The sequence below is a fragment of the Callithrix jacchus genome, chromosome 17, assembly GCF_049354715.1.
Source record: "Callithrix jacchus isolate 240 chromosome 17, calJac240_pri, whole genome shotgun sequence".
In the NCBI taxonomy this organism is placed as follows: domain Eukaryota; kingdom Metazoa; phylum Chordata; class Mammalia; order Primates; family Cebidae; genus Callithrix; species Callithrix jacchus.
This window is the reverse complement of record NC_133518.1, coordinates 52,930,448-52,951,697: the sequence shown is the minus strand read 5'-3', so window position 1 is coordinate 52,951,697 and position 21,250 is coordinate 52,930,448. Positions and strand designations below refer to the sequence as shown.

Sequence of the window (21,250 nt, the reverse complement as noted above, 5' to 3'; positions counted from 1 at the left end):
TTAGTGGTTTTGAAATTCTCACTGCACAGTGAAGCGTTAGGAAAAACAACTGATTTTCTGCTTGAAACATTGTCCCAGGGGCAGAGAACTGGATATGACACAGGAAGGCCTGAGATTCTGCTGAGGACCCTTGGATCTGATTGTCCTAATGGTAGGCGTCTCCGAGAGTTTCTGCTGTTAGTGCAGTCATTAGTTTAATCAGATCATAGTAATTATAACAGTAACTGCTAGTGTTTCCAGTATGTTCATTCTATGCTTAGTACCTTGCATGCTGTGTCAGTTCAGGTACTCGAGGAAGCAGGTGATGAGACAGAATTAGAAATGAAAAGGAAATGCCTAACAAGTAGGTGGGAAGGGCTGGGTGCAGTGGCTCACGCCTATAATCCCAGCAGTTTGGGAGCCCAAGGCAGGCAGATCACTACGTCAGGAGTTCACCATATTGACCAGCCTGGCCAATATGGTGAAACCTCGTCTCTACTAAAAATGCAGAAATTAGCCGGGTGTAGTAATGCATGCCAGTAGTCCCAGCTACTCAGGAGGCTGAGGCAGAGGAATTGCTTGAACCTGGGAGGTGGAGGTAGTAGTGAGCAGAGATCACACCACTGCACTCCAACCTGGGCGACAGAGCAAAAAAAAAGAAAAAAGAAAAAAAAGGTGAGAGGGGCCTGAAACCATACTGAGATATTTGAGGGGAAGGAAGGCGTGTAGGTTGGTTGGATGAGAACCTCAGGCTGCAGTGCAGTTCTGATAAAGGCTTGGCAGGCAGGCTGGCAGGCAGGAAGGAAGGTAGGGAAGGAGGGAGGGAGGGAAAGAGAGAGGGGCCGATTGGATGAGAGCCTCATGCTGCACTGCAATTCTCAAAAAGTCTTGGCCAGGCTAAGAGGGAGCCCAAGGTCTGTTGCTGAAGTCCAGCACTGGGAAAAATGGTCCAACCCTAACTTCTCCACAGCGTTCAGATTGCCTGGGAGCTGCCTGGAAAGAGCAGGGCCTCAGTGTGGATCCAGAAGACATTGTAGCCAAGGGCTATCAGATCACTAGGCTCCTTGCAGCGGGCTCTCTCTCAAAGGGACTTGTAAGTGGCATAGCTTATGGCTGTCACAGATGTATTATTTCATTTAATTCTTGCAACAACTCTGATGCATATATTCTAGATGAAGTGCATCAAACTAGAATTTAACTGGCTGGAATTTAAATAAGGGAGAAGGCAGGGGTAAAGGAGAAGGTGAAGGTGGGAGAATGGAAGGGATCATGAGTTGGGGATTTCATGTGTCTCTGCTGAATACTCCAGAGTGAAAATGAGCTGAGAGATATAAATCCCATCCCTCTACCTCATCGCAGTTTCTGCATCTCTCAGATTGTAAGCCTCTTGTTGCTTTGAATTCTTGTTGTAGACTTACAATATTTAAGATACATGTTTTTCACACAATCTAGTCCCTAAGTGCAAGTCAGCTAACTCATTGGCTCAAAAAAGAAAGAGCAGTGGAGGATATTTTAAGTGCTGACTTTAAAACCTAGGTCTCTTGAAAGATGAGACTGTGACATCCTAACTCCACATAAGAGGAAACTGAGGCATAAGGAAATGAAGTAACATCTCCAAGGCCACACAGCTAGTAAGTAGTAGAACTGCATCGTATGACTCTATTTTTATCATCTGCTTTATACAGTCTTTCCTCTGCACAACAATTATAATCCCTTCTCCTCCACTGATGATAGAGTAAATGCATTAGCTGCAAGGGAAGAGCTGCAGGGCCATTCCATTATCGGATACTCTGGCAAGACCTTTTTACTAAACAGAATTACTGTACTGTGTACACGCAAAATATAAACCAGTTCTAGGAAGAGTGCTGAGTTATGAAAAGTGAAACCAAAAAGACCCAACATCTTTGATCTGTTATGGGATACAGATTTATCTCTTCCTACTATGTTTTTTCCTCTTTTTAATAGAAGGTGCCAGAACTCTTGGGTCCCAATAGTGGGACTTATTTGCCTGTTATTTTTACGTGATCTGACCTAATTAATTTAGCTTCATACTTGGGAAGAAACACTTTTTGTCTTAGATTGACCTTAGAAGTCATCAGTTCTAAAAACCAGACTCCCAGCTGTTTCAGAGATTGATCATTTTTCCATTAGCATTCCACTGGCCTGTGGCCCAGTCTGTAAAGCACTCAGCCTTGCTAAAGTGTTAGTGGATACTACCAGTTTGATGTGTCATTCCTTCTGGTTGACAGGCCTTTTGTAGACCATGTGTGGCTCAAAGGAGTGACTTCAAGGTGATAGTTTCCACCCCTACCCCTGTCCCAGCCCTCACTTCCATGGTGACTCTTCCCCCTTCTCTCTCTCCCATTTCTTGTCCAGATTAAAGCATAGCTCATTGCTGATCAGATTGGGACCAGTCAAAGCTTACTGTGAGATACAGCACAGTGGGCTTTTTTTTTTTTTTTTTTTAATATCACTTACTTCTCTTAACAATTTGATATGCTATTCCTTTTTTTTCCTCTTCTGACTTTTAGGTTCAGCAGGTAGATGTTTGGGCTTTGTAGAAAGCCTTAAACACTCAATATCTAAAATTAGAACTGTTACAGGGTTTAGGATCACACCTACATTTTTCACTCCAATACCAAAGCATGGAGAAAAAAGCGAAAGGCAATAGGGTGAATGAAGGCAAAACTGAGCAAGAATGCAAAGAGTCTGAGTGTTCACTTCAGTATGAAGGTGGTGAGGTCACCAGCCCCATGGTCTCCCTTGTTGGTGGCTGATCAGAAGTCCAAATGGACAGTGACCTGTACTGTGAGACATCCTGTGATACACTGTGCTGCTCCTAGAACTTTGGGGTGCGAGTGGTGAGACACAGCTGATAAGACTAGTTGTGATGGACTCTCTATTGCTTTTCCTTCCAACAATCATCTCTCTCTACTAGTCTACAAGAATCCCCATTTACCTAGCTATCATCAGAGCTGAGGTGTCCTGACCATATGGTGCACAGAAAGCCTGCAAAAAATGTGGAAACCATCCTAAACAGGGCTGGCAAACAGAAAAATACAAACCCCTTTGAACTGTTTTGTGATTAGAAATTTAGCTTTATTTTCTGAATATTTCATTCACCTAGAAAGGGAGAGTAAATCCCATTTCATGGTGTGCAGCCTGGGAAGAAACGGTCATGACACATGGGGCCACTGCTAGAGGTGAATCTTTCCTCCATAACCTGGTAATTTGGAGGCACAGGGGTTTATGTCAATCCTGAGAAAACGCTGGTCATAGTAAGACAGAGTCACCTTGCAGCATCCAGGTGTTGTTCCAAACCCTTTACGTGCCTTATCCTGTTCATACTCACAGCACTTGATGGAATTAACATCTCTCACACCATTTACAAATCAGAAGACTATGAAACAGAATAACTGATTTGACCCAGGTTACCCCATCCAATGACAGAGCTAGGGTTTAAACCAGCAAATATTCATTGTACCAACTGCTGAGACCAGCTCTTTTGTAGAGACTGCAACCTGGGTGGTGCTGCAGGAATTAAGAAACAGAAACAAAGATAGATGCAAAAGTGGGAATCAGAGTGGGACGTCAGGGGACTGACAGTATTTCCAGCTGAAAGCCCAGAGCAGACTCTGACCCACGTATTTATTCTTTGTGAACAAGTGATTATTTTTAATAAGCAGATGTTCAGTGTTTTTTCATAGAATAAAGATAGACTAAATAGGCAGATAGTGCCTGTTCACTACTAAAATAAAAATGAGCTAGAAAACACTATTTGCGAGTCAGCAGTGGGGACAAGGTCATGTATCCTGTGTTCTGAGAACTGGTTTAACTAGTGCATGACTGGTACATATTGCTTACTATTCTATAACACCCGGAGCAGTTTTCTGCTTGGGGACAGCTAGGTGTCCCTTGCCATCGATTCTCAGTAAACAATATATAATTCATCACACACACGTCAAGACTTTTTCCCAGCAACCAACTATTAGGAATTTGGAATAAGTATAGAACTTAATGTAGAAGTTGGTAAAGGAGAAGTAAAGGAGCTGCTTGGGACCTAAGTGGCAGCTCTAAAGTGTGCGAAAATGGACTATGAGCTGATGATTTTAAACCATATTTAAATCACAGGGCTAAGTTTTTCACTTACTCTGTAGGATTTTTTTAAAAAGTAAATCTAGAACTAGAGTCAAAAATAGAAATCTGCAATAAAGAACTGTGTCTCACGATGGCTATCTTTTGGACTGTGAAAAATTCTTACTCTTTTTTGTGGCAATAAACCTTCCTTACATTGCAAGACTTTCTTCTCTAGGCTATTGTACGTACAGAGTGGAAAGAGATTAAGTAGTTAATAAAAAGCAAGTGGACGGATTGATTAGAGATAGTTTTTCTTTCACTCCACTGGAGCTCTAGAAATGGATTGTAGCAGAGGGAGTACAGGCCTCACCATTGCCTGGAAAATCCATTGCCCTGTGTTGGAATAGGTGTTATGTTGCCGGTCTATCAGCCCCGCTTTATTTTTTCTTCTCTTCTTCCTTTACATTTCTAAACCATAGTTCTAAATGTCTTAAGAGTTCTGTCATTGGATACCTATGAATGTCTTTGAAACCCTAAAGCAAACCCACAGGCATTGACTTGCCGAGAACCTGGGCGTTAATAGAGACAGCTGCAGTTAGAAGGTTTTAATAATGCAGAGTAAACAAGGCATTAGCAGTGAAATATGGACACATTGACAGTCATGTTTCAGCAATTCTGAATTCAGTGAAAGAGGCTGTTAGTCTTATGGGTGCTAGGGGGCTTGTTGGCAGTTTGAGTTTTGCAGATGTGTCTCTGTGTTCCTATCACTGCACACACTTTAAGGCAGAAGTCCACCATCCGTGGTGAGATAGGAGTTATGATATCGGCTTCCTGATTTCAGGGAAGCCCTCACAAAGGCGCCATCAGCGCTGTCCTGTGGCTTTGTGCTGAACGGTATCCTGCCTTCCCATGAATTATGAATGCATAAGCAAGGGCTTGGCTTCTAATGAGATCAAGCTGAGATGTGAAAGGTACATCTGAGTGTGAAGAAGATGGATAAGGTCACCTTGATGTTTGGGTTTCTGTAACTTAGCGACATTTTTTCAGGGTTGTTCTGGATACCATTTGTGGGACAGTAGATAATAGTTTAAAAATGCAGCTTGCAGAAAAAAAGTAGGTGGGGCTGAGTACAGTGGTTCACACCTGTAATCCTAGCACTTTCGGAGGTTGAGGTGGGAGGATTGCTTGAGCTCGGGAGTTTGAGACCAACCTGGACAACATAGTGAGACCTAATCTCTACAAAAAAATAAAAAATTAGCTGGACATGGTGACGTGGTGCCACCAAGCTACTTGGGTGGCCGAGGCTGGACATCACTTGAGCCTAAGAGGTCGAGGCTGCAGTGAGCCGTAATCAAGCCGCTGTGCTCCAGCCGGGGAAAAAGATGAGACCCTGTCCCAAGACAGTTTTTTTAAACACAGCATAGATGAGTTATTTTGGGGTCATTCATTTATGCATCACATATTTGAATGTTCTAAGCACTGGGTGTATGGGTAGTGAACACAACAGACATAGTTCCACCTTCGTGGGCTCTCATTCAGCCTTACGTATTTACATAGTATTTATTGATTGACAGCTCCTAAATGTGTGCCTTCCATTCTTCAGTTCTATTTTCACAGAACTTTGGACTCACATAACCAGTCTGCCTGGGAGTGGGGTTAGGAGTCTCTAATAGGCATCCTGAAATAAACATGTACAAAAGAACTCTAGACTCACATATCCAGTCTGCCGGGGAGTAGGGTTAGGTGTCTCTAATAGAAATACTGAAATCAGCATGTACAAAAGTTAAGCCCCTCATATACTCTACCCTCCGTCCAAATTAGCTCTTCCTGAGCCAACCTTGACTAACATCCTTTCAATCACATTCACATCCAATCTGTAAAGCAAAACCAATTGGTTTGACCTTTAAAGTAGACTTGGAATTTGACCACTACTTAGTACCTGAATTCCTACTGCCAAAGCCACCATCACCTCCTTGTTATGGCTTCTAACTGACCTCCTAGTAACCTTCCCATCTCACTCAAAGCAAAACCAAGTCTGTAGAACTGCTTTCCAGTACCTCATCATCACCGCCTCACTAAGCCCCTCTGTTCCATCAATGCAAGAATCGCCCTCACTCCACTCCTGTTATATTCGCTTCTTTCCAGTTTCTGGAACACACCAAGCACGTTTCTGCCTTTGGAAGCCTTGAATGCTCTTCCCACCAGATATACAAATGATTTGCTCCCACCCTGTCTTCAAGTCTCTGCTTATCTGTCATCTTATCAGGGAGAACTCTGATTGCCTTATATAAAATAGCATTCACTGGACTGAGAATTCCCTCTTTCCTCCCCTACTTTATTTTCTTCCATAGTCTTTATTGCCATCTGAGTTGCCACTATTTTCTTGCTTCTTCATATATGGCCTATCTCCCTCTACTGGAATGAAAGCCAATAGAGCAGATGTTCTATTTTTTTCCACTGCTGTGTTCCCAGCACCTTGAACAGTGTTTATCATTAGAGAAAATACTTAGTAGATATTGTGGAATACGTGAATGAATGAATGCAGTGTACAGTCTAATGGTACAGGTAGCCAATTAGCCAGGACACAAAGAAATAAAAGCAACTAGGAAATGAAGAAGCTGAAGTGATAGAGGAATGGGCATGTGGGGTTAAGGGAAAATCTACTAATAAGGGAAATAGGGAGAGTCTCTAGAAGATGACTTTTCAGCCCTGACCTGGAGGATGGAAAAGAGCCAGCCCTCGATGTGACAAAAGGGAGCTGGGAGAAGAGTGCTTCAGAGGGAGGGAACAGAGAGTGTGGGAAGGCTCCAGGTTGTGAAAACACTGCACAAGTTTCAGAAACTGCATAGTGAGCAAAAAGATCATATGAGGTTGGAAAAGTCAGACCAGCTACAGCTATGCATGAAGACCTTGTAAGGAGAGTGAATTTTATTTTAGTCCTAGGCCAGTGCAGTGAAGGGTAACAGAAACAGTCTTACAGTTAGTCTATGGTGATAGAAATCAGAACAGTGCCTGGGGAGAATGGGGATTGGCTGGAAGGAGGCCTGAAGAAACTGTTGGAGATGACAGAGATATTCTTTACCTTGTTTTAGGTGGTATATACACAGGTTATACATTTTTGAAAACTCATAGAATTGTACCCTTAAGATCTTGCATTTCGTCATGTACAAATTTTATCTCAATGAAAATAATGCATCATTAATAATGACATCAAAAGAAGAAAAACTACAAACAACTACAACAGAATTGCAATATTCATGCACATAGATGAGCTCTGTAGGTCCTCAGCTTGTATTAAGGCCACGTCCTGGCTGCTTGTGACTAGCGCATGGCCACAGCTTCAAGAAGGTCAGGGTGCACTCATGTGAAGTCTCTCAGGAAAAAAGCATGGGACCAGAGTGACTGTGGGTGAGGAGGGAAGAGGTTTTGCACATTTTGGTGGGATTTACATCTCTGTGGGATGACTCTGAGAGGGGAGGTGACCAAGAGGTGATGAAACCAGCCCCTTCGTACCCTTGCATCTGTTGACCTAAGGTTGAGTGAGGACATGCCTGGAGTCTGAGCAAGAGGAAGCTCATCTGAGCACTTCTCCATAGCTGGGGCTGTGAGAGAAGATTATGCGTACTCTACTCTAGACATTTATAGGTCTGTGCCTGCTCGGGATTGTTCAGCAGATGGAGAACATGGTGTCAGGCCTGGCAGCACAGCATGAAAGCATGCATGTATCTATTCTCACTCACTTGGAGCAGTTTTCACCTGCTGGAAACATAAAGACACTTCTGTAGCTCTGAACCTGTCTATGTGTATGTTGACATGTGCCAGGCCTTCTCTAGATATGCTTTGGGAGTCAATATAGCCCCCCAGCCGGGAGAGTGCTGAGGGTGCTAGATGTAGACAGATGGCTGAGTTTCACACTTTCAAGGTGAAGGAGCAGTGAACAGAAGAATAACCTTTTGGGAGACTCTCAAAAGCATCTAAAGATAGATATACAATCTCTAAGGGACTGCTGGTGCCCAAACTGGGCTCTCGTTCCAAACTAAATTCTTGTGGCAGCTAAGTAGCTTTTATTCATTCGATTATACAGTCCCAATTCATTTCTTACCAGACAGTACACACAATATCATATATAGTTATCACTTTACAGATATCATTCCCTTAGTTATCCATTCAGCTTCAATGAGAACTGTATAAATGATTTTCACTTACTTAATTTTCAAACAAAACCCTCTCCTGTGGGTTTATAATCTCCAATTCTTTAAGTTTCAAACTTGCTCAATATCTTCCTTAACCAAATCATTTTTCATGTTTTTTGTCAATGTAAATCTTTTTCCCTTTAACTCATTTAGCGAGAGGAAGTTCACTGCGGATAGTGGAGGAAGGAAGAATGTGGCATCTTATGTCTGAAAGCCTTGCCTTCCTCTGGCTCCTTTCTTAGCATCTTTATCCACGTAAAGGCTAAGTGTTCTCAGACTTGGGAAAAACAAACCTCTTAGAACTAGGCTTCTCCCATGAGTGAGTTTTTATCGGTTTGTTACCTAGTAGGTGTGGCGAAACCTCTTTCTTACCTTGCTGCACCTTTTTCATTAGCGTTGGCTGCAGCTCGGACGGTACACCACGACCAAAGTCTCTTAGATAAGTGACCGTCAGCAACAGCTTGAGAAACAGTGTCAGAAAAGGATTATGTTTCCCCAAGTGGTAGGTTGAGGTTTCATCTCTCTTCCTTGTCTTTGTATACATTTGACAGATAATTGGTTTTAATATTTTCTGACTGAAATACAACTGGATAATGAAGCGACACATTTTTCTTTCTTGTGAATTGGATTATTCATTATGACTAGCTCTAAGGTGAGGAGATGATCTGGATTACTTTGTCAAACAGCTGCCTGATAACTAAATGAAGATCTTCGTGGTGTGAGTTTTACAATCCTGTGAAGCCCCCATCTGACTTCCTTCTGTGACATTGCCTACTTGCTGCTGCCTAAATTTTTACTATTAGAAATTAATTCCTCTGATATGAGATTATATGCCTTATGAAACACAAATATCCTGAGAGAGATAGCACATAAACCTTATCAACCATTTTTGCTTTAATGGATCTGTCATATCTGTTCTTGACAGGGAGCATATTTTAATAGACAGGATGATGAACATATATATGAAGTTACATATTAACCCCTTGTGGAGAAAATGTACTAGTTGGGATGTACAGAGGTGTAGAGAAAAGAGTAAGAGCAGAGGGTTCCCAAATTGTCATACTCTTTGACCCAATTATTCTATTTTTGAGTGGCCAACCTAAAGAAGTAACAGTAAACATGAAACAAAGATAGTCACTGCAGTATTATTACAACAAAATAAAATGAAAGCAATCTAGATGTCCAATGATAAGAGTCTGGATAAATGCATATGATGTACCTTTAGGATGCAGTGATCCAGCCATTAAAATTATACTTCTGAAGAATTTTTAATACCATCAGATAAGAGTCCAAGCAAAATTGTACATGTTTATATTTTATATATAGAAACATATACCATGTGCATGTAGTATAATCTGAAATATCTAAAAGATAGGCAAGCATATAGCATGCATTTATAGTATAATCTGAAATATCTAAGAGATAAATGTATATAGAAAAAACTGACTGTATATGTTTATGTGTGTGTGTTTGTATTAATAACAGTGGGATTGGGGTTTTTATTTTCTTTGATAATTTTCTGTATTTTCCAGATTGGAAATAAATGTGAATTGTTAGAGAATATACTATTTTCAATATTTATATATTGACATTGTTTAGAAGGAGAGATTCCTTTAGATATGTTAGTTTTTCCTGTGGCTGCTAGGCAGGCATTGATAGTTATGTACTTCACGGATGTGACTGGACCTTTTGAGAACAGCTACCATTCCTCCATAAAAGCAGTGTCTAGTTCATTAGTAAAACAACTGCATTGGTTTCTGAAAAAAAAATTGGGTATTTGAGTAAACTTGAATCTATGGGACAGTTTTTAAGAATTGAATCTTACAAGATGTTCTTCATGCCTCTAAGACATGTTCTTATAATGGAGGGGTTGTGGGTAGGAGAGAAGGAGACTTGAAGAACATTTAAGTTCATCAACAAAGAAGCACTTGAAAATCTGGCTTCCCAGCCCTTGGCTGAGATGACTGAAGGCTGATGACACTGTAATTTGGCAGCTAGTGAGATGCAGTTACTCTCTTAGGCCACTTAGCTCCAGTAAAGTTCAATTTAAATTGTGAAACAATGAAGAAATATAAAAGTTCCAATCAAGAGCATAATTCTCAGTCCCGCTGGCCATAATAAGCTCCTGAAAGATGTTTTCTTTGACTGAATCTCTGCTAAAGTGTACACATGGGGCAGAATACCAGGAAATCTCAGTAGAAAGGCTTGGCATTCACTTTCATATTTTTCCCTTTTCTCATGGGGATGATGTATTTCTGTTGGGGTCATTTATGTTTAATTAAATGATAATTTCTGGATTTACTAGAAATGGTGGGTTGCTAAATTAAATTATAACTCAGTAAAACAATCTTTCCAACTGCTCTCCTTAGTTGTTATTTAATATAAAAAATGTAGCACCTGATCTTTGGTATGATTTACTCTTTTTCAAAATAGAGAAAGTTTCATTTAATGTTAAAAGGCAAAGTTGGCATCTTATTTTATTCTGTAGCTTATAATCCATAAATGTAATTTATTTTAATCCTCAAATTATTCTAGATTTGATCAGTAGAAAAATGTGTGTGTGTATATACATATATATGTACACACACCTACATATATATGTACACACACACATCTGTGTATTTATATATTTGTGGATATAGATACAGATATAGATGATATATAGATACAGATATGGATCAATGGGTCTTGACCAGGGGAGATTTTGCCCACCATGGGGCATTTGGCAGGGTCTCATGATATTTCTGGTTTTTACAACTCAGGATCAGCAGGAGGGACAATCAGAGGGTTCTACTGGCATCTGATGGGTTGAGGCCACAGTTGCTGCTAAACATCCTACAGTGTATCTGCAGTGTATTAGGCTTATCTAAAGCAGATATCTAGAATTATCTGGCCCAGAACATCAATAGTGTCGAAGTTGAGAAACCCTAATTTTTGGGGAATGATAAAGTAAACATGGCAAAATATTGACATCAGGATAAAGGGCATATGGGAATTTTCTTACTAGTTTATAACTTTTCTGTAAGTCTAAAATTGTTTCAAAATTTCAAGTTTTAAATAGGTACAGTGGCAGTTTGGTCTTAACATTCTGAATCTGCAGTTTAGAAGTAGAAAATGACTTGTCCCTTTTTGGGCATATAAATTCAGCTTAGTCATTGTCTATTTTCTTTGGGTCCACAGTCTTCAGGGACAGGAAGGTGAGCTGGCAGAGGTCTCAGGTGACCTATGTCCCATTTAACAGCTGAGAAAATTGATAGAGTCAGTGGCCCATGACTACATCTGCTTGCTCTGCCATGCCATGAGAGCATATGTGTCTCCTGTCGAGGCTGTGTTTAGCCAGAAAATGGATGTTTTTAAGTTTTAAGCTGTTCTTTAGAACCTGGGGTTGGAAGCCACTGATGAAAAAGCAACCCTTCTCCACTCAGCCCCTCCTTAACTGCATCTTGTCTCCAGGCTGTATTATAGTTTTTATACATGTATATTTCACCAAGAAATTGTTCTTAGGTCTTTTTCATGAGTTTATACCCTGACTCCTCAACAATATCATGAGCTCCTCTGGGTTAGGAGCCCTGTCTTCTATTATTGTATGTGTGTGTAATATCGTGGCTAAGAAGAGTTCAGCCTCTTTCACCTCTTACTATTATAGTTATGTGGCCTTGGTCATATTATCGAACCTGTTGGTGCCTTAGTTTTATTAGCTCTTAAGTGGGAGAAAATACCACCACCTTATAGAGTTGAAATGTATTAATACATATACATTGACACAACAGTGGCATATATTAAGTTAACGTTCATTCATTCATTCAATATTATTAGGATTATTTCTGCCCTCCTTACACCCCTGTACAGAGTTCCCTAACCTTTGTGTTAGGAAGATGTCACTGATATGTCTCAACCATCCAAGTGCTTCATATAGCCTCATCTCTGGATCTTGCTGTTTCTGTTGCATGACTGAAATACTTTTTTGAGAACCTCCATGCTCTGAGGCAGGCATATAACTTGGACTCTTTAATTTTCTGTGTCTCTGTCCTTCTCCCATTTCATCCCATCCTATCCAAATCTCTCCTTTCATTCACTGAGTATTTCTGATGAGCCATATACCATACTAAAGTTTTAAAAATTATTTCATTTGCTTCTTATGAGACCTCTGTATGAGATAGAGGCCATTATTCTCCTCACTATACAGTTAAGGAATCTTAGGCTTACAGAGGTTAATTGACTTGACTGAGACTGCAGAAGTAAGAAGTGGTATGCCATTTCCTCCACTTTTCCAGTGATAATGTACTTTGAGTTGGGAGAAGACCTGCTGTGTAACTGAAGGTTGATGAAAGCCCAAGGAGTCCATGCCACTCTTCTGTTTCACTTCCTTGCAAATCACAAAAGCTGGAAAAGATGTGGATAGATGGGCATTTAGCATTTTGGATGTGCCAGGGCTGTGCTGAGTGCTGAGCATATAAAAGCACATCAGTAGCCTCAATGTATTTAGCGTCCTAGTTTATCTTTTTCTGTGTAACAAAGTATCCCCAAACTTTGTGAATTAAAATGATTTGTTATTTCTCATTATTCCATGGGTTTGGCTGAGATCACTAGACACTTTTTCTGCTCCATGTAATATTGTTTAGTTAGCTATGTCATTATATTTAGCTGGGAGCTTGGATTGAAGGTCCAAGATGGCCTTACTTAACATGTCTTGCAGGTGGTGCTGGCTGTTGGCTGGGGCCTGTCTTCCTCCCAGGGCCTCTCATGCTCCAAGGCCTCTCACTATCTGATAGGAAAGGCTAAGCTTCTTTACATGATCGTTGGCTTCCAAGAGTGTGAAAATGGAAACTACATGCCTTTGTAAGGCCTTGTTACAGAAGTCACACATCATTTCTATCACATTCCATGGGCTGAAGCAAATTAGCAGGCCAGCTCAGATTCAGGGGACAGAGAACAAGGCTCTGCCTCTTGATGTGCGGAATGACATAGGAACACAGGGATGGGAGTGATTGCTGTAGCCATTCTTGAAAACAATCTACTAGGCTCACTGTCCATTAGCTTTGTGGCCAGAAAAACAAGGTTTTAAAGCTGTAAGTATCCTTTTCTATCATCTGATTCAGCCCCTGCTAGGTTCTAAATGCTTGTATCCCTTCAAATGCATATGTTGAAACCTGATCACCAATGTGATTGAATTAAGAGGTGGAGCCTTTGGGGAGGTTATTAACTTGTGAGGGCTCTGCCTTCATGAATGGGATTAGCACCCTTATGTAACAGACCTTAGGGAAGCTCCTTCTACCACGTGAAGAAACAGTGAGAAGGTGCCATCTAAACCAGGAAATGAGCCCTCACCAGACACTGAATCTGCTGGTGCCTTGATCTCGGACTTTCTAGCTGCCAGAACTATGAGAAATGAAATTCTGTTTGTAAGTTACTCAATCTGTGTTATTTTGTTACAGCAGCCCAAATGGGCTAGTATAATCCCCTTAACTTCACAGATATAAAACTAAGACCTAGGAGGTCATGCCACAGTCATAGGCTGTCAAGTCACTTCCCTAGCCCAGCACACTTATGGAGGAGCCAGGCTTAGCCTTCCTATCCCTGGGCTGGACACCAGAGGCCTTCAGTTAATTTGGTCCCAATGACCAGCATTAACCAGCATTGACCAGTCGTATCTTCCCCATCCTTGCCTCATATATACATTCTAAGCATGAAATGATGCTGTGTTTTACTAAATGCATGAAAAATGGCTTCATAAACCCTACCAGCTGTTATAAAATGAAATCAAACTCACTTATGTAACATGTCACAGTAGCCTATTAAGCTACAGTACGTTTTTCTAAAATCCACAGATAATTACTGCAATATGAAATGTGTTTGTTTTGAAATGGAGTGGGTGAGCCATAAATTATTTTTTAAAAAATTTTTTGAGACAGAGTTTTGCTCTTGTCACCCAGGCTGGAGTGCAATGGCGGGGTCTCAGCTCACTACAACCTTCACCTCCTGGATTCAAGCGATTCTTCTGCCTCAGTCTCCCATGTAGCTGGGATTACAGGTGCCTGCCACCATACCCAGCTAAATTTTGTATTTTTAGTAGAGACGGGGTTTCACCATGTTGGCCAGGCTTGTCTTGAACTCCTGACCTCAAGTAATCCACCTGCCTTGGCCTCCCAAAGTGCTAGGATTGCAGGTGTGAGCCATTGCACCTGGCCATAATTTTTTAATTTTCCTTAGTATAACCACAAACCTGAAAATAATTAACACTTTTTCCCAGATCTTTAGGATGCCCTTTTGGATTATTTCAAGCCTGCTGGGTGGAGGATAGATTTATTTTGTATTAAAGACAATACTTTAAATGAAATACAGTTCTGAGATTTCCCCAACACTATGGGGGATATCTGACTCCTACTGAGGATTACGGTAAATGACGAGTGATATTCTTAGATTTAGTACTCCTTGAAGACCATAAATTTCCAAAGAAGAGCTAGATGTTCCCCAAGAGAAAAAAAATGCATTAGATTTCTGCTGTATTGACTAAATTGTAAATGGAATAAACATTTCTTTTATTCTAATAGCATTTACTATATTTGTAGTTTAGTAAGTAACAATTATTCTAGATAATTTGGGAAAAACATAAGCATACAAGGGAGAAAATAAAGAACACTTATAATTTTGCCTTTTAGTCAAAACTACTCCTAACATTTTTTGTGTTTATTTTTGCCACGAGAGATAGATCAATAAATCTAGAGATTGGTGTGGAGAAAGTGATGTAGATATACATAAAGATATTTCTTTTTTAAAAAATAGGATTATACTGAAATAATTTTGCAACCAGATTTTTTGGGGGGCCAAAATATAGTAAGAACATTTTCCCATGTTATTAAGTATCCTTCTACCATGCAGGGAAAGTTAAGTCTTTTTCCCTTATTTTGACAGGACAGTGACATTGAAGCATTGACCAGGTGTTTGGAAAATGTCCTGGGTTGCCCTTCTCTAGGTGAGTAAGTTCCTTCAGACTTCAAAATATGTTGACAGCTACTGATTCTGTTGAAGTGTCCAAGAAACTGAAAACTTGGAAGAAATCTTACAGGCATTTAAGTATGATATGCTAGTATAACAGATGAAGAAACTGAGGCCAATAAAAGTTGAATGTCTGACCCAAGGGCCAGGAAACTCAAAGAAAAATTGCTTCTTATTATTGTAAGTAACTCTTAGTCTCCAAGGATGAAATAATTGATATTCAGTGTCCCTTGTAATCAAATGGTAGCCTAGCAGTGCATAATAAGTTTTGCAGTTTCTGGAAAAAGGAATCTCCCTACCTAACTTGTCTGTAGAAGCAGAGCACATTCAGTCAAGCTGAGAGGACCATCACTCTGAAGGTCAGTCAGTTATTTGAAGAGATTTGGTCTGAAAAACAAAACTAAAACTTTTTTAGCATTGTCAGTCTCAATAAATAGGATTGCTGTGCTTCAGGGATAAAGTCCTATTTCTTAGTGTCTTCTATTTTTTTTTTTTTTAATCTGAAAAGCCTGACTGTGATACATTCTCACTAGATGACTAGAGAACTGTCATACAGAGTATTCTTACTAGATGAAAAGGACTGAGATTTTTTTTCTTCTAAATTTGATTACAAGTTTTTATTTAAAAATTTTTAACTGTAAACAAAAAGCAGTCTCTTCAAAGGGAATGGCAGGAGTAAAGATAATTAAGTTTTCAGGTGGACAAACATTCACTATTTTATTAGGAGATTTATGCACAATTTATAGCATTTTTCTTGCTTATTCCACATCTTCATATGGAAAGCCTCAGTCATAACATAGCTCTTTGATTTTCTCACCTGACGATCACCCTGTGATCTGTTTAATTGTATGTAAAATACACTTATTTGATACATTTAGCATTTAACATCCAACAAGTACATTTAACATCCAAGCATGACTTAAGACCAGGAAGGCTTTTTCATCTCTGGACCTCAGATTAGATGACAAATTTTCAGTCTAGGCTCCTTGGAGACCTCCAGGATGAGGGGTTGGGAGGACTAAGCAGCATGAGAACAGAAGCTGTGTCTATACGGCTTATCTCTGTTTTTCTAGAATCTAACACTATGTCTGGTGCAGAAGAGGCCCTTAAAAATATTTTAAAATATTTATGGTTGAAGGTGGTGGCTCACACCTGTAATCCCAACATTTTGGGAAGCTGAGGTTGGAGGATCACTTGAGGCCAGGAGTTTGAGGCCAGTCTGGGCAACATAGCAAGACCCTGTCTCTAAACAAATTTTTAAAAATTCAGCCAGGCATGATAGCATGTGCCTAGAGTCCTAACTCCATGGGATGCTGAGACTAGAGGATTGCTTGAGCCCAAGAGTTTCAGGTTGCAGTGAGGTGTGATTATACCACTGTACTTCAGCCTAGGTGCCAGACTGAGACCCTATCTCAAAAATATGTATTACTGTCACTGTTTCTATAAAGTAAAGGGGTATAGTGCAGTTTTCTTACACGGATATATTGCACAGTGGTAAAGTCTGAGCTTTTAGTGTAATCATCACCTGAAGAGTGTACATTATACTCATTAAGTAATTTTTTTATCCCTCATCTCTCTCCCAGCTTCCCACTTTTCTGAGTCTCTAATGTCTATTAATCAACACTATATACATATGTACACTTTATTTAACTCCTGCTTATAAGTGAGAACATTGGTATTTGACTTTTTGTTTCTGAATCGTTTCACTTACAATAATGGCCTCCAGTTCTTTCCATGTTGCTGCAAAAGACATGATTTTATTCTTTCTTTGTGGCTGAATAGTATTCCATATTGTGTGTGTCTGTGTGTGTGTGTGTGTTGCTGTTGTTATCCAGTCATCTGTTGATGGACACTTAGGTTGGTTCCGTATCTTTGCTGTTGTGAATAGTGCTGCAATAAACATAAAAGGTGCGGGTATTTTTTGATACAATGATCTCTTCCTTTGGGTATATACCCAGCAGTGGGATTGCCGAATTGAATGATATTTCTTTGTGAAATCTCCATACTATTTTTCATACAGGGTGTACAAATTTATATTCCTACCAACAAGGTATAAACTTTTTTTTCTCTACATCCTCATCAACATCTGTTATTTTTTGTCTTTTTAGTGATAGCCATTCTGACCAGTGTAAGATGATATCTTCTTGTGGTTTTAATTTGCATTTCGGTGATGATTAGTGATGTTGAACATTTTTTTTGACATTTATATGTCTTCTTTTAAAAAATGCCTGTTCTCACATTTCCTTTGCCTACTATTTGAGTGACTTTGTGTGTGTGTGTGTGTGTGTGTGTGTGTGTGTGTGTATTATGGTTGTGTTAGTTCCTTATAAATTCTGCATATTAGTCCCTGCCGGATTCATAGTTTGCAGGTATTTTCTCCTATTCTGGAGATCGTCTGCTTATGCTCTTGATTTGTTCTTTTGCTGTGCAGAAACATTTTAGTTTAATTAAGTCCCATTTGTCTATTTTTGGTTTTGTTGCTTGCACTTTTATAGTCTTAGTCATGAGTTCTTTGCATAGACCAATGTCTAGAAGAGTTTTCCCCCCCAAAAAAATTTTTTTTTATTCCAATAGGTTTGTGGGGACCGGGTGGTGTTTGGCCATATGAATAAGTTCTTTAGTAGTGATTTCTGAGATTTTGGTGCACCCATCACCCGAGCAGTGAATACTTTATCCAATGTGTAGTCTTTTATCCCTCACCACACCCCCACCCTTTCCCCCAAGTCCCTAAAGTCCATATGGATCACTCTTACGCCTTCATGTCCTCATAGCTTAGCTCCTACATGAGTGAGAACATAGGCTGTTTGTTTTTCCATTCCTGAGCCACTTCACTTACAATAGGTCTCTGATGCCATCCACGTTGCTGCAAATGCCATTATTTCATTCCTTTTCATCGCTGAATAGTATTCCATGGTATGTGTACCACATGTTTATGTGTATCACATTTTCCTTATCCACTGGTTGATTAATGGACATTTGGGCTGGTTCCATATGTTTGCATTTGCAAATTTTGCTGCTGTAAACATGCACATGCAAGTATCTTTTTCATATAATTACCTACTCTCCTCTAGGTGGATACCTAGTAATGGGATTGCTGGATCAAATAGAAGATCTACTTTTAGTTTTTTTAAGGAATCTTCATACTGTTTTCCATAATGGTTGTGTTAGTTTACATTCCTATCAATAGCATAAAAGTGTTCCCTTTTTACTGCATGCATGCCAACATCTTTATTTCCTGACTTTTAAAGTTCTGGCCGTTGTTGCAGGAGTGAGGTGGTATCATATTACGGTTTTCATTTGCGTTTCCCTGATACTTAGTGATGTTGAGCAATTTTCCATATGCTTGTTGGCAGTTTGTATATCTTCGTTTGAGAGTTGTCTAGTTATGTCCTTAGCTCACTTTTTGATGGGATTTTTGTTCATTTCTTGCCGATTTGAGTTCCTTGTAGATTGTGGATATTAGTCCTTTGTTGGATGTATAGATTATAAAGGCTTTCTTCCATTCCGTGGGTTGTTAACTCGGCCGATTATTTCTTTTGCTATGCAGAAGCTTTTTAGTTTAATTAAGTCCCACATATTTATCTTTGTTTTTGATGCATTTGCTTTCAGGTTCTTGGTAATGAAGTCTTTGGCTAAGCCAATGCCTGCAAGGATTTTCCCGATTTCTAGAATCTTTATGGTTTTGGGTATTAGATTTAAGTCTTTGATTCATCTTGAGTAGACTTTTGTATAAGGTGAGAGATGAGGATCCAGTTTCATTCTGCATGTGGCTTGCCAATTATCCTAGCACCATTTGTTGAATAGGGTGTCCTGTCCTTTTCCTAGTTTATGTTTTTGTTTGCCTTGTCGATCACTTAGCTATAAGTATTTGGCTTTATTTCTGGGTCCTCTATTCTGTTCTATTGGTCTATATGCCTGTTTTTATACCAGTACCATGCTGTTTTGGTGACTATGGCCTTATAGTATAGTTTGAAGTCAGGTAATGTGATGCCTTCAGATTTATTCTTTTTGCTTAGTCTTGCTTTGGCCATGTGGGCCCTTTTTTTTTGTTCCATATGAAGTTTAGGATTTTTTTTTAGTTCTGTGAAGAATGATGGTGGTATTTTGATGGGAATTGCATTGGATTTGTAGATTGCTTTTAGCAGTATGGCAATTTTCACAATACTGATTCTACCCATCCATGATTATGGGAGTGTTTCCATTTGTTTGTGTCATCTATGATTTCTTTCATCAGTTTTTTTGTAGTTTTCCTTATAGAGATTTTTCACTTACTTGGTTACATGTATTCCTTGGGTTGCTTTTTTTTTTTTTGTAGCTGTTGTAAATGGAATTGCCTTCTTGATTTCGTTCTGAATGTGATTGTAATTGGTGTACAGAAATGCCGTAGACTTTGGTATGTTGATTTTGTATCCTGACATTTTACTTAATTTGTTCATCTAATCTAACAGTTTTTTGGATAAGTCTAGCATTTTCTAGGTATAAGATCATATGATCAGCAAACTGAGATAATTTGAATTTCTTTTTTCCAATGTGGGTACTATTTATTTTTTTTCTCTTGCCTGGTTACTCTGGGTGGGACTTCCAGGACTATATTGAATAGGAGTGATGAAAGTGGGCATTCTTTACTGGTACCAGGTTTAGGGGAATTGCTTTCAACTTTTCCCCATTCAGTATGATGTTGGCTGTAGATTTGTCATATGCGGCCTTTATTATTTTGAGGTAGGTTTCTTCTATGCCTCATTTGTAGATGGTTTTTATCATGATAGAATGCTGACTTTTTTCAAATGCTCTTTTTCTGCATCTATATAGATGATTTGGTTCTTTGATCTGGTTCTTAAAAAATTTATGTGGGTACATAGTAGGTGTTTATATTTATGGAGCACATGAGATATTTTAAAATAGGCATACAATACATAATAAGCATATCATGGAAGCTGAGGTTTGGGTTTGGAAAAATGCTTGGGGCACTTCCTGGAGCCTTTCCTTCTTACACCCTGCCAGCATTTCTCCAAGTTAGCACCAGAGCTAGGGAGGGACAAGGTGCTCTTCCATGGCCTGGAATGCATGGTCCCCCAGTGGAAAGCTGGATCACAGAGGAACACTCTCTCTGTCTCTCATATTAGGGCTTTACTCACAGTTCTCAGTCAGTTGTTGCCATGTAGGCTGTCTACCCACCTTCTCTTCACTGACATCTTTCCTTTTCCAGTGAATTCCTCTGTTCTTTCTTGAATGAAAGATTATAGTGTGAATATCTGTGTACTCTTTTGCTTTTTCTATGTGAAATATTTTAAAATATTTTTAGGAGAAATTAGATGCAGACCCTGTTCTTTTACCAGTTTCAACCAAAATATCTTCACTCTTACCTGTTTTATAAATTGAATTTCTATATAAGACTGTGTCTTGAAAAAGATAGATTCCACTGCTAAAAATTTAAATAACACTGAATTGAATAGTTAATATCCAAATTCCTTTATAGACTGGGTGCTGTTTTTTTCCTTTAAAAAGATGAGCATTAGAATCATGGAGTGAAATACACATTGATCTCTGCTTGAAGCCCCACTAAAGTGACAAAAAAAGAAATAAAGCTGATATAAACCTACAGGAAAAAAGAGAACATAAGAGGAGATGGAAGCAGATGAGAGCTTTAGTAAACTTGAGAAAGGTATAAAGCAGATGGATGAGTGATAACTGATTTACAAAACAGAAAACTGAAAGCTAAGTGCCTAAGATGTATAGAGGAAAGAAGGGAGAGGGTAAGGTGTAGGCTAGGAGAAGCAAGGCAACTGAACCTACAGAATCTCATAAATGCTCAAGATTTGGAGGCCTCAACTACCTCTGAAGGCATGGTATAAGTGAAGATTAAAATGGGAAGATTGGTTGACAGTGTGCATAAAGAGAAATAGGCCCCAGGCTTCTTTCTCTCCACTGGTACAGCCACAATATTCCTCTCCATAGTCAAGACATAAGAAAATAGACTTGGCCGGGTGCAGTGGCTCATGCCTGTA

The 21,250-nt window shown here is 39.5% G+C and overlaps 1 protein-coding gene across 9 annotated transcripts in view; it reads left to right on the top strand.

Annotated features, from left to right (window-relative positions):
• The window catches only part of NEK11 (NIMA related kinase 11), a 330,810-nt gene that overhangs the window by 192,059 nt on the left and 117,501 nt on the right, over nucleotides 1-21,250 (top strand). For all 9 annotated transcript variants that reach the window (XM_035278793.3, XM_008983840.5, XM_035278785.3 and 6 more), the window contains one exon: nucleotides 15,162-15,222. In XM_035278793.3, the coding sequence (XP_035134684.1) occupies nucleotides 15,162-15,222 (61 nt within the window). The remainder of the gene's footprint in view (nucleotides 1-15,161; nucleotides 15,223-21,250) is intronic.